We start from the raw sequence: 12,895 nt of genomic DNA on the forward strand, positions 1-12,895 counted from the left end.
AAGCATATGTATCAAAAACATAACTAATGTGCAAAAATAAGGAATAGTTGTATTAACTATACAAGTAAACAGAGTTTTATGGGGCCCCTAGAATCTTGGAGCCCTGGCCAACTGCCTAGTATTGCCCGATTACAGGTAATACACTGTAGACCAAGTTATTTTTAAGTAAGATAATGGAAACATTCTTTTTCTTATGGATTAATTAGCATTACCCTTTTTTTTTTTTTTATCATGCACGAGTTGATATTCTAATAACATAATTCCTACTTTGTTAGTATGTTAGCAGTAACATCTAATGCATGTTATAGTTTCCTGTAATGTTTTTTTTATTATTATTATTATTTTGGGAGGAAAACCTGTTACCAAGACTAACTTAAAAGTTCAGCAGATGAACAAAATAATAGGCTGTGGAAACCTTACTTTACTCATAAAAAAAAATCAAGTTACATTTAAAAATCAGTATTAAAATAATAAAATAAATGCATAAACATTTTGTTTTCCAGATCTCCTTAATTTAAACTAAACTGCAATCGACCTGCATAGTACTTTGCAGACTTTAGAACATTCTAGTGTTTACAACAAAGAAGAGGAAAACAGAAAGAGTCCAAATTACTTGAAGGCATGTTCAGACATGACCGTTAATTTTCCTCTATAAACCTAAACCTCTGAATTTTGAAGATTAGAGGTAATATCTAGCAGGATGTCTTTGCACCTTTAACATATTCAGACACTGAATGAAATATGAAGCTGCAGATCAACATCTTCACAGAAATATGTAGAAACACTCACTGGTTTATTCAGATAATACAAACAAGAAGCTTTCTCTTTGCTTTTGACACATCTAATAAATCGATAGAACATGTACAGTAGGATAGAAACGGCAATAAAAACAAAACGAGGCAGTGTTCTTTGAAAATTATCCCTCGTTTAGGTGCAGTAAGGAGATTTTTCCTCGGTATTTCTCAACCACAGCAGTAAACGTTTGGTCCTTCTCCAAAATGGCTCTCCGTTGCCTTTAACTGCTCATTAAAAAAGGCTTAAATGCTTGTTGAATCCAAGTGGGTCCTGCTGTTTATCGTTACAAGCTAACGGTAGCTAAACCTGCGCTGCTTTGAGAAAAGTTGGGGGCGAAACTTGTTTTATTTTTTTTATGCGTTGTTCCCCAAAACGTAAAGGCTTGTTTAAACGGTAAAAAACACAAACAGCCTCCGAGCATTACGTTAGGAATTCCGCTCACCTTATGCTGTGATAACTCATGTTTGTCCACGGTTGCTAAGGGAAGACCATCAGTGGGGACTGCACTTTTTCCTTGGACGCTGTTGTCGCGAGCGCTGTTACTCTGTGCTTAGTTACCAGCTTCTTCAAGAACAAGCCTTCCTATTGGTCCGCGGTTTCTTTAGCTGGGATCTCATTGGTCGACGTCCTGAGGAGGGGCGGACCCTTACGCCTGCTTTCTTATTTGGATTTTATTATGAAATATTCGGCAGACACATGTCAAAGGTGAGTCACGAATACAAAAAAAGGAGACGCTGCCTAATAGGAAGTGATTATTTTAGCAAGAGTTGGGTTTTTGAATGGACCATTACAGTTTTAAAACAATACTTTGTCTCCAAAATGTTTGCAAGTGAATATTCAGACATTTATTTGATCTAAAATATCCAAATAAGGACTGATGACGATATAAAATAATTGAAATTACTAAAGTATTATAAGTATCAGTAAAAAAAATCAGGAATATATCTCATTAGATTGTGTATACTAATGATGCATTTTGGAAGAATAACAAAATAGTGCATCTATTGACGATTACAATACATTTTGAATGCTTATTTATTTTAATATACATATAAAATACTTTCATATCAACGTTTTTACAACCATTTATATACATAGGCCTTCTATTTGAAAAAAAATAATTTTTTTTTAAAAGCATGCTAGAACTGAAAAAAGGATAATTAAAATGTAAAATCCTCTGTTTTTTACTACTTGTTTTCTTTCATTTAGTGTCTGTTTTTATTAATTTATTTTATTTATCTCACATTGCAGAAAATTTGTCTCTGCATTTAACCCATCCCTATGGGGAGCAGAGGGCTGCCATGGTGGGGCACCTGGGGAGCAGTGTGGGGTGTTGCACAGGCACCCAGAGTGGCAGTCTGTGGGAGTGGGGCTTGAACGCAGAACCTAAGGATTCCAAACTCTATGCTCTAACCACTACACCGCCACAAGTCATATAAAATGTACCAAATGCAAAGTGTTTGTCATGAAAAAATCTATTTTATGAGATTTTAGTTGGCATAACAGTCTAATGACATAAAAAAGTAGTAGTTACAAAACCAACTGGAACAGTACAATGCCATTTCAATATTTTAGCTGTTAAAATACAGTATGTTTTATTTATTTTATTTTTTTAAAGTGATAGGAGCCAGTAATCTATAAAAAGCTAATCCATTATAGCAGCTCGAGAGCAGTGATTCCCAACCTGGGGTACTCATAAACCTAGTTGTCCGCGAGTGCATTGCAAGTGACACATGAAAATATACTATTTTTCAGCTAATAAAATAAAATAGGGCTGGGATCTGTTTTGCTTCATCAGAACCCACCTGAAAAATAAAACAAGCATTTTTCAACCAAAAAGTAAGTTATCCCCATATGTTTGATTTCCCCTTCAACTTTCACACACGTCCAAACCAAGCACAGAAACAGCCTGGTTAAAAGCCGTTTTCTTCACACTGAGCTATTGGAGCCCATCAAAGCAGCTCAGGTGTCAAGATGAAAACAATGTAAAATAAATGGAGCCAGTCTGACTAATAATTTTTCAGTATTTTATTTCAAATTCCTCATGTTTAAATGTGATTATAAAGGAGTTACTCAAAGGAGCTAGTTTCCTAGAGGCAGATATATGGTATGATTTTATTTTGTATTTATTTTTGATTCCATACTAGCTTCCAAGAAAATATTTGTTGTTTTTTATATGAGTTGGAAAGAATAAAATTCCAAAGAATGAAAGTTAAAAAGATGAAATGATATGACTCTTTACTTTATAATAAGTTATTATGCAGTTTTGTACATTCCACTTTTGGACAGTCATCAAAACTTTTGACTGAGATGGTTACTCATGATAAGACAAAATGCCAAAAGGGGCTCACAAGTCAAAAAAGGTTGGGAAACACTGCTCTGGAGAACAAAGTTCTTTTTAATTGGAGTAACAAAAAATATTTGCAACAAGAAAAAAGTAAAACAAACCAAAAAATATACATATTAACAATGAATTAGTGCATCTGATTCAGAAAGATAACCCCTTTCTTTTAACTTCAACATCAAACCCTTTCTTCTCCTCCACGTCACCTTCACCCCATAATCCCTCTCAGGTGTATCAGCCACCAAGCAGTCAGGTGGGCTGCTGCATGGTGTCGTGCATGGTAGAGCAAACATTATATGCCCAGGGGAAGAGGAGGAATAATGTTCCCCTTTTGAAGGAACTTCTGGAGTGTCCAAATCAGGAGGTGGGCAATCACTGTTCATCTCTGTGGATATAAACTTGGAGGAGGCAGGTGTTGTGGCTCCCTCTGCTGGAATTATGCATCCTCGTTCCGAACTTCTAATCTGAGAAGCAGCACCCTCAGAAAGTTTTTTTGCATTCCTTTTTTTGACAAATTGCTTTCTTGGGATGTCTGAGTAACCTCCGTTCAATACGCTCCTTCTGCTGCGGCAAACGGACTGAGGAGCTTGATTCTTCACTTTTGAAACTCCACCTTTGTTTGTTGTTCTGGCTCGTGGTTGTTGTTGAAGCTGGTCCTTCGACCGGACGCTAAATGACAGTGAGGGATATTTGGATGTGCTATTGTTTCTGGAAAGCTGACTGCATTGATCATGTAGGTTTGTGGTAGTCTGCCATTGTCTCCTCCCTCGTCTTCTTGGAGGCACAGCTGCAGCTGAGCTGGTAAACTGTGGGTCTACCTAAAATATTAAAAGCACTGTGAGCCAAATGAATGACAAAACTAGAGCTTTAGTAACTATGCAACTACAGGATCACCAGGGTTCCTGCAAACACTTTGCCCAGATTCTGTACCATTATAGATGCTGCCAAAGAACCCTTTTTGCTATAAGGTTATAGACGATATCTCGATGTTTGTAAATATATATGTACCCGGTATGTATGTATGTATATGTATGAAAAAAATCAGACATATTAGGGCAGAGGTCTGCAACCTTTTATGCTTTAGAAACTCAACACTGGCCCTAAATTAGTGTAGCTAGAATGATAACGACTCTGCTAAATTTCCAGCTTTAAAAAAAAAATTTTTATCGTCATTACACTGTCACAAGTACGGAGCAACAAAATTAACTGTTTTAAAATGTATTTTTAATCCAAATTAGTAATTATTTGATAATAATTTAACTTTATTAATCTCACATTGGAGAAAATTTGTCTCTGCATTTAACCCATCCCTATGGGGAACAGTGGGCTGCCATTGTGTGTCGCCCAGGGAGCAGTGTGGGGTTAAGGGTCTTGCTCAGGGACCCAGAGTGGCAGTCCGTGGGAGTGGGGCTCGAACTCACAACCTCAGGATTCCAAGCTTTATGCCCTAACCACTAGGGCATAGATATATTAAAAATAAATGTCTTAGCATTTTCTCCATTGACTATTGCATTGAATGTCCAAAATGTATTGACTTGAAACATAATAGAAATAGATTTAGGTTTGAAAAGTGTTGCTTTTTGAACATAATTTTCCACAAATTACAGAAAATTGTTTTCCTTAATCTTAAAGCCTAAAATCTGAAATGACGCAGTGGTTGTTTAAAAATGGCAAATCTCCTTTGGTAGATATTTAATAAATATGAGTTATCTTCTTTTTTTTTAAGTTTATGTGATGTTTGTGGCTCAAAACAAGTTTTTTTAGCCGGACTTAAGTCAAAAATGTCTATTTGGATTTTTCTGGTTGCAGACCCCTGAAGTAGGGAAAAGAACATCATTAAAATGTATGTTTTTTTTCTAAACTGATTTTTGATTGTTCAATGTCATTTTGTTTTCAGAATTTCATCAGCAGTATATTTTCATGTAACCTGCTTTGCGTAAAAACTGCTGCTGCATTACTGCTGGGTGCCCATAACAGACCGATAAGTAGATGTTTAGATTGGTGACCTGCTGATGTAGGCATTGAGTTCTGGAAATAGAATAAAATCTAACTGCAAAAAAAAAAAAAAATCAATACTTGTCCAGGCCTGGGGTATACCTCCACAGCAGTACATATAGGCAAAACATTTTGACCTAGAGCACAGATTTATTAAAGTACACCTGCTAACTCTAAACTCTAAGATCATCCAACTTTTTACAGAGTTCTATTTAATTTAAAGGAAAAGTCCGGTCAGCAAGGAATAATCAATGGATCATTATCTATATCTAAAACTAATAAGTTTGCTTTGATTTAATGAATTTAGTAAAAAAAAAAAAAAAAAAGTCATTTTTGACGCGATCACTGAGTCTAGCAGCGGCGATTTTTGTCAAAATATAGCAACACCTCACTCCTGACTTCTTCCGGCAGTGACGTCACAGTGTGGTAAGCCTAGCGCCATTCTCCCCACTGTACAAGCAAAATCAATGGGAACTACTAGACACATCTGCAATCAACAACAAATATTGAAGATTTCCAGAGGACTTCACCACTGAAATTCACCAGAGCTATAGTGAAACTGACAATGCCCACGTGCATGGCAGCTGGATGTCTGAATACATCGGGAAAAGGTGAAAAAAAAAAAAAATTATTTCCGTTTTCTGATTCCTGATCCTCCACGGACGGGTTTGTCGTTGGATCGCCAACTTGAAGAGGGAGGATTTGCCATCGAACTTCTGGCCAGAGAAAAAACACGTAATATGTAGCCAACATATTGTTGCACAGATACCGATACCAGTATCGGGTGGGGCCCCGATCCAGCACAAAAATGTTGGTATCAGTATCGGCGAGTACTCCCAAATAGAGCACCGATACCATTTTGTGAGCCAAAACTTTATTGAACTATTGTCACCCATTCAAGGTAGGCAATAAAAAGTTCTACTGGATTCACTTTGTATTAGTCTTTTTCCTGCTTCACAAAGGTAGGCAGCAGCTTGACAAAGCCATGATGGCAATTATTTTACATCCAAGTAATATGCAGTTCTTCATATATACACACCCCACATCAATTTCAAAAAGATGATATCGGTATCAGGGCCAAAAAATGGCATCGGTGCAACACTAGTAGTGACAAACACTAGATACAGCACTGGGACTTGATCAACAGCCGATACCGTACCGTGACATCACAAAGCGGTAGGTGGCAGTAGTGTTCTTTGACAAACATGGATGCCTTCAGTAAAGATCATTCAAATGAAAATCACTCTTAATTAAAAAAAACGTATTATTTATTGAACAGTATGTAATAATTTCATATTTTAAGTACTTTCAGAAGTTTGAATTCTGAATATGACCAGACTTTTCCTTTAATGCTTGTGATTTTACTATAGAGGGCTGCAAACTGAGAGATGAATAAAGAATAGTGTATTAGAATTTGGTATTCATGTGTTTTTCTTTCTCACCACAAACTTTTAAAGAGTTTTAGCATAAACTTGAAGAACTTACCCATGAACAGATTTCTGAAAAGTCGCGTGTTTGTGTCTCTGAGAAGAAATCCTTGGGATTGACTGCAGCTCGGACTTCAGGCACATTTTGAAGTCTGCTGCCACCCACAGGCCGCTCGAGGAATTGCAATGCAGGTTTGTCTGCCTTCGTGGCTTTTCGGGGCATTAATGAAAGTCATTCCAGAACATCTATAGGTAGATAAGTCACCGAAAGTTAGTCAATTAAAGATACATTAAAAAAGAAAAGAAAAACATAGACAAATGTCAATAAAAGTATACGATGTTTTCATTTAGAGCGCAAAGTACGCTGCTAAACCGTGTAGTTGGTATTTCATCTAAGAAATCATTTACATTATCTAAATATACAACAAAACATTTATAAAATGCATGTTGCCTACTTTCAATTCTTTGTTTCCTTGTTATGGGTTGTTGTATTTCCCGGTTTTCTTCTTTTTCTTCGTTGGCTTCGAATAGCGTGTCCATCGTTACCTGCAGTGCATTACTGCCATCTAGCGACGGGTTATCCTGTCCTCTTATTGGTCAATTCTGTCACATGGTTAGAGTGACGGAAGAAGACAGCGCCCACAGCGCCAAAATTCAAAACGTCTTTGAACGGAGTAGACAATATGTAAATAACACTTTATGACAGGGTTTTCTAAACTGTTATAGATAAATAATAATTACAATAGTGAAAAAATAATGAAGGAAATGTTTGAAGTTTGACTCGGGGACCAGCCAAATGAAGTCGCCTGAAACTTTGCAGTAGTATGAAGGTTTGTTTCGTTTCAATGCTACACTGACAGATGCTAATCAGTGCTCCGATTTTTTTTAAGAAATCCTCCCGAATATTTAATTGTGCGCATTAACAATTTATCCAGTTATTAGCTTTATCGTGTTCAAATCCAACGTTATAAAAATGTCAAACGGCTGTTCTAGAAGGCGACGGTCGCTTAGCAAACAATGAGAAATGCAGCTGCATTAACCGACGATTGAGACGATATAGCGACGAAGGAAGGGTACGTCTAATGTGAATGTTTATTTCGTTTGATTATTGTAACACGTAGCGTTGGTTATTAAGAGGTTATAACACGAGTTAAATGAATGGAGATCGGCTTTTAGCTAGCCTGTGCTAACACGGCTAAACTCGACGGTAATTTAGTTATTTTTTTGTTGTTTTTTGGTGGTTTAAATAGACGTTGATCAACAGCTGATTCTAGGAGGGATATACAAATAATGATATATAGGCGCTATAAAATGTACCCTAACCCTATTTTTCATAAATATGTGTTTCTTTATATATATACATATATATATATATGTATATGTAAATATATATGTGTGTGTGTGTGTGTATATATATATATATATATATATATATATGTGTGTGTGTGTGTGTGTATATATATATATATATATATATATATATGTGTGTGTGTGTGTGTATATATATATATATTTATGTGTGTGTGTGTGTGTATATATATATATATATATATATATAAGGTGTACCCCACCTCTNACGATATATATCACGATATACCACAACTGATGTTGCATTTTATGTTTTCATAGTCCGTCAGATGGACAGGGTTGAAAAAAATCTTTCATCGCCTATTTTTTACCCATCATCATCTGGGTGACGTAAAGCGGTGTAGTGTCGCAAAACCACGTTCTCTACACATTATCTTTTTATTCTCTTCTTTTTTCGTTATATATACTTAGAGTTTGCATAGCAAAAACGCAAAATGTTATATTAACAAATTATATTAAAATGTATATTAGCAGTAATAATAATAATAAAAAAGTTTATCACGATAGAAAAAATAGAGGAGAAAGGTCACGATAGACATGTTTCTCTCGTCCTCACGATATATATCGCCATATCGCCCAGCTCTATGTGTGTGTATATATATGTATGTGTGTGTATGTATAAATAAGTAAAATAAATCTGTTGTCTTTCACAGCAATCCAGTGAAGGGCAATTTTAGTGAGCCGACCATGAGACGGAGCCCAAGGAGACCCCTGATCCTAAAAAGAAGAAAATTACCGTTCCACCAAAATGATCCAACTCCAGCTGACAAACCCGTTCAGACCTTGGCACCAGGCGCTAGGGAGGCGCCTAAATCAGCCGCCGGCCAGTGCTTTCCTCATGGTATTCCCATCATGGATCACCCATTAATGTCTAACACGCAGGTGGTTGTCATCCCCAAAGAGGCTGATCTAAAAAGCATCATCGGTGCCCTGACTGCAAAGGGAAAAGAGAGTGGTGTCCAAGGCCCAAATAAGTTCATCCTTCTCAGTGAGGCTGGCAGCGGGGACCACGGATCTTTCCACCAGGCCGTTAAACAGGAGCAGCCGTCTACTTCTAAAAGAAAAATTAAACAGGAGAAAATAGAGCTTACCCACAATTTACCTCTCACTGGAATTCAGTCACGTATGATTAATCCTGTATTACCCTTAACAATAATCTTAATCTATAATCTAATTAAGTTATTGATCAAAAAAAATATTGTTTCTTTTTTTTTTTTGTCTTTAACAATGAATTTAGATGGAAGTAGCAGTCCTCTAGATGACAGCCTCACCAATATCCAGTGGTTGGGAAAAATGAACACAAGTTCCTTGGAGCCTCATCTTGCAAATGACAGTGCTGAAAAGGAGAGCATTGATCAAAAACCCCAGGAACTACCGGTGAGTTTCTAATTCATATCATATCAAGTTTCTGTTTCAAACTTGAGTGTATCTTTTGATATATTGAGTATCATAATGTAGGTATCAGAAGCGGGGTTTACAGTTAACTGATATGAGTAACGTGTAAAGGCGCAATAAAGGCATGTAGACTTTTAAAAAATGTTCTGCAGACTTACACAGCCTTCCCAAAACAAAACAAAAAAAGGTTTTTCCTTCTTTTAAGCATTGCTAAATAGAAATGTACACCTACATAAATAAAATATTGCATCAAAAAACATTTGGAGCTTGTGACCCCTTATTAATTCAAAAGGCAACATTGAATAAGAGTAATGTGGCCTTCTGCTTTTCATTTACTTTAAACAGTCTGGTTTATTGTTTCGCATTTCTTTGGGTTCATATTGATTTTAAACATTAGCTACTGCAGTACATTTAATTACTTAATTGTTATCACTTCTGTGGGGGGGGGCAAATGTGAATGTTTAAGTCTGGAGCTATTGTATGACTTTTAACAATCAGGACCCCTAAATGTTACTCCAGTGATCCTATCTCATAAGTTATTTATGTGTCATTCAAGATGTAAACAAAAAACAAACATTTGAAATTATGTTCTTAACCAAATATTTCATGTCCTTTTTCAGGCCCACAGCACAAAATCAAACACAGAAAACACTCGGCCGGCGTTAGAGAGGCCGCCGTACTCCTACACAGCCATGATCCAGTTTGCAATCAACAGCAGGCAGAACAGAGGGATGACTCTAAAGGAAATTTACACATGGATCGAGGACCATTTCCCTTATTACAGAGAAGTGGCCAAGCCTGGATGGAAGGTGGTTCAGGGAGAAGCTGTGTTGACAATAGAGTGGATCTCAAGGCGGCGCTCTGAGGGATTTCATTGGCTTTCTTCCTTTTCAGAACTCCATAAGGCACAACCTTTCTCTGCACGACATGTTTATCCGCGAGCGGTCGCCAGACGGGAAAACCTCTTACTGGACCATTCGGCCTGATTTTAATCGATGCCTGACTCTTGATCAGGTTTACAGAGTGAGTATAACTAACAAGAATACAAATCTATAGAATTTTGGATTTTTTTGAAGAAGAAAAAATGTTTCTTTACTATCTTCCCTCACATTTTTCTCCCCCATCTCCATTTTTATTTTATTTTTTTTACAATGTAACTACTGTGTTATTTGTTGAGTTTTTGCTCTTTCTGTAGCCTTGTTGCAATCCAGGGACCGTTCATTCTCCCGGGCCTAAGCGTTCATGTACCCACCAAGTAAGACTGATTCACCTTTTTCGGTTTTTGAGGAACTGTTTTCACGTCACAGCTAGGCGGTAGAGAGCTAAGCAGAACGTTAAAAGTCAACGGTTTAATGTGTTCTAAGAGCTGATTAATAACTTATGCTTTTGGATTCTAGGTTTAGCAGCAGCTGGATGTTGAAATAATGATAATAATAATAGTAGTTGAACATCATTGATCTCACAATTGAGAAATTCCCTTCTGCATTTTGACACACCCCCTTGGGGAGCAGTGTGCTGCCATTGGGGAGCAATCAGGGGTTAAAGGTCATGTTCAGGGACCCAGAGTGCAGGCTGTGGGGATCGAACCGGGTACTTGCAACCCTCTCAGAGCACAAGCGCCCTGCTCTAACCGAATAAGCCAACACTCCCTGATTGTCTGGGGAACAAACACTTTGAAACTACTTTGCCTTGACAGCCTTAAGCTGCAAGTTTTTGTGCTAATATAACACGCCTCTAAAGTAGTGTCTGATAATAGAATAGCACGGTTTCATTTTCAGCGTTTTAATTTTCAACTGGCTCTCTGAAAAGTGTGGCATGCATTTGTTCTCCCTTATTAAAATCCTCCTTTCTCCTCACATTCCCTATCAGATTGAAGTCTACTCTGGCTGTGCCCCAGGTGGTTAAATAAAAAATAAATGCCACACTTTCCAGTCTTTCAAATTACCTCTCCTCTTTCATTTTACAATTTCTGCTCTATCTTGTGTTGATCCATCATATAAAACGTAATAATGATGCAGTGTCGTTTTTGACAGCCGTCTTAGATTTAGTCTTAGTTATTGTCTTCAGAACGAAAACTCATTAGTTTAAGTCACATTTTAGTCATTACTATATGTGATAGTTTTAGTCAGTTTCAGTTGACTTAAACTCAAATAGAATTCAAATAATCTTTTTTTTATGAATTCATGCCCTACTTTATAAAAAAAGTGTCTCAAAAGTTGTGAAAATAGCAGATCTAGTTCAGCACATTATATTGGTTAAAATATCAGACAAGTTAACAAAATGTACAATAAAGGAAAGGTTTTAGACATACAAGGTTTCTATCCAAAAGCAAATACTTACTGATCTACAATGAATTATGAATTACACACAGATCAGTAACATCTTCATTACTCCAAAAACACGAAGAAAAAAAACATTCATCTTTCTACTTTCTACGCTGCTCAGGGGTCAAAGTAGATTTAAATTAGAAGGGATAAAGAAATAAAATAAAGAGAGAGCCTACAAAATTGCCTTATAATGCCATGGCAATCTGGACCTAAATTTCACCAATATTTTAACAAAAATGTTGAAATATTCTAATTGGAACAAGAGCAGCTTAATCCACCTTTGGTCATGCAGAATGCACCTCTGCACGCCAGGTGGGCGTGACCAAACAGGATGCAGCACCAGAGCTGATACTGCTTAGCAGATTACAGCACCATGATGCATTTTAAACGTCCGACAGATCACCACCAAGGTTTTTATTTAGTCTCATCCCGACCATAAAAACTCACAACCCTGAGTCGTGAAGTCAGAGGTTCATGTTTAGCTTGTCAAAGAAATAATTTCATCATCATCGTTGACAGAAACATTCAGTTTTGCTTCGGCAATAATCAGTCGTTTTGCTTTCACAGTCAAAGAAAAAGTACATCGCCGCTGGCACACCCACTTCCTCTGGTGAGTTGCGCAATAAACAGGATTTTATTATTTTTTTTAGAGTACTGATGTTCTCAGTTTTAATCCAATGGTTTTGTTTTTGTTGTTGTCAGAGAGGAAGATGAAACCGCTTCTCCCCCGTACCGATGCTTACTTGGTTCCCATCCAGCTCCCCATCACTCCCTCTGCCTGTCTGCCAGCCTCGTCTGGTTCTTTTGGCTCCACTGGCTTAAAGCACAAACAAAATGCTTCACGGGGGACAAAGAGAGTTCGCATAGCACCAAAGGTACAGCCTTAGGCAGGTGAAACTACTGAAAAACTGGTTACAGTCATGCTGTACAGTTCAGTTCTGAGTATCATTCTATCCTCCTTCCTTTTCATCTGCTTTCTGTTCTGTCCTTGTCCCACCTTTGTGTTTTTTCTTTTCAACTGTTTGCATTTTTATTCCTTCTACTTTTGTTTTCAGATTTTTTCCTGTCCTTTCTTTTGTCTAGATGTCTTTACCTGTCTTATTTCACCCATCGTTTTTCCATCTGTCATTCTTTTTTATGCCCTTTCTCACCTCTCTGGTTTTTGCTGTTCCATGGTCTGCATAACTAAAATATCTACCACACTGCAAAAACATTCTACAAATGAGTAAAAATGTCTTAAAATA

At 37.0% G+C, this 12,895-nt stretch overlaps 2 protein-coding genes across 2 annotated transcripts in view; one reads left to right on the forward strand and one right to left on the reverse strand.

Annotated features, from left to right (window-relative positions):
• Positions 1–2,276: 2,276 nt before the first annotated feature.
• Positions 2,277–7,103, reverse strand: rhno1 (RAD9-HUS1-RAD1 interacting nuclear orphan 1). The gene is made up of 3 exons (XM_015375781.1): positions 7,017–7,103; positions 6,620–6,807; positions 2,277–3,957 (listed from the first exon to the last, which is right to left on the reverse strand). Exons 2-3 carry the CDS (start codon positions 6,782–6,784, stop codon positions 3,259–3,261), a joined length of 864 nt encoding a protein of 287 aa, XP_015231267.1. The 5' UTR covers positions 6,785–6,807; positions 7,017–7,103; the 3' UTR covers positions 2,277–3,258.
• Positions 7,104–7,183: 80 nt separating this feature from the next.
• The window catches only part of foxm1 (forkhead box M1), an 8,204-nt gene continuing 2,492 nt past the window's right edge, over positions 7,184–12,895 (forward strand). Inside the window, exons 1-8 of the mRNA XM_015376372.1 lie at positions 7,184–7,391; positions 8,583–9,052; positions 9,167–9,306; positions 9,945–10,133; positions 10,219–10,347; positions 10,520–10,579; positions 12,219–12,261; positions 12,354–12,526. Of these exons, the coding sequence (XP_015231858.1) occupies positions 8,617–9,052; positions 9,167–9,306; positions 9,945–10,133; positions 10,219–10,347; positions 10,520–10,579; positions 12,219–12,261; positions 12,354–12,526 (1,170 nt within the window). The 5' untranslated portion in view covers positions 7,184–7,391; positions 8,583–8,616. The remainder of the gene's footprint in view (positions 7,392–8,582; positions 9,053–9,166; positions 9,307–9,944; positions 10,134–10,218; positions 10,348–10,519; positions 10,580–12,218; positions 12,262–12,353; positions 12,527–12,895) is intronic.

Source organism: Cyprinodon variegatus, unplaced genomic scaffold (genome assembly GCF_000732505.1).
Source record: "Cyprinodon variegatus isolate N-32 unplaced genomic scaffold, C_variegatus-1.0 Scaffold7, whole genome shotgun sequence".
Taxonomy (NCBI): Eukaryota; Metazoa; Chordata; class Actinopteri; order Cyprinodontiformes; family Cyprinodontidae; genus Cyprinodon; species Cyprinodon variegatus.

What these genes read in the sequence shown, in the direction of transcription:
- rhno1 (XM_015375781.1), bottom strand. Translation starts at nt 6,784, where the DNA reads ATGCCCCGAAAAGCCACGAAGGCAGACAAACCTGCATTGCAATTCCTC. An exon ending in TTTCAGAAATCTGTTCATGG is followed by an intron (nt 3,958 to 6,619) that starts GTAAGTTCTTCA and finishes TTAATATTTTAG; the next exon opens with GTAGACCCACAGTTTACCAG.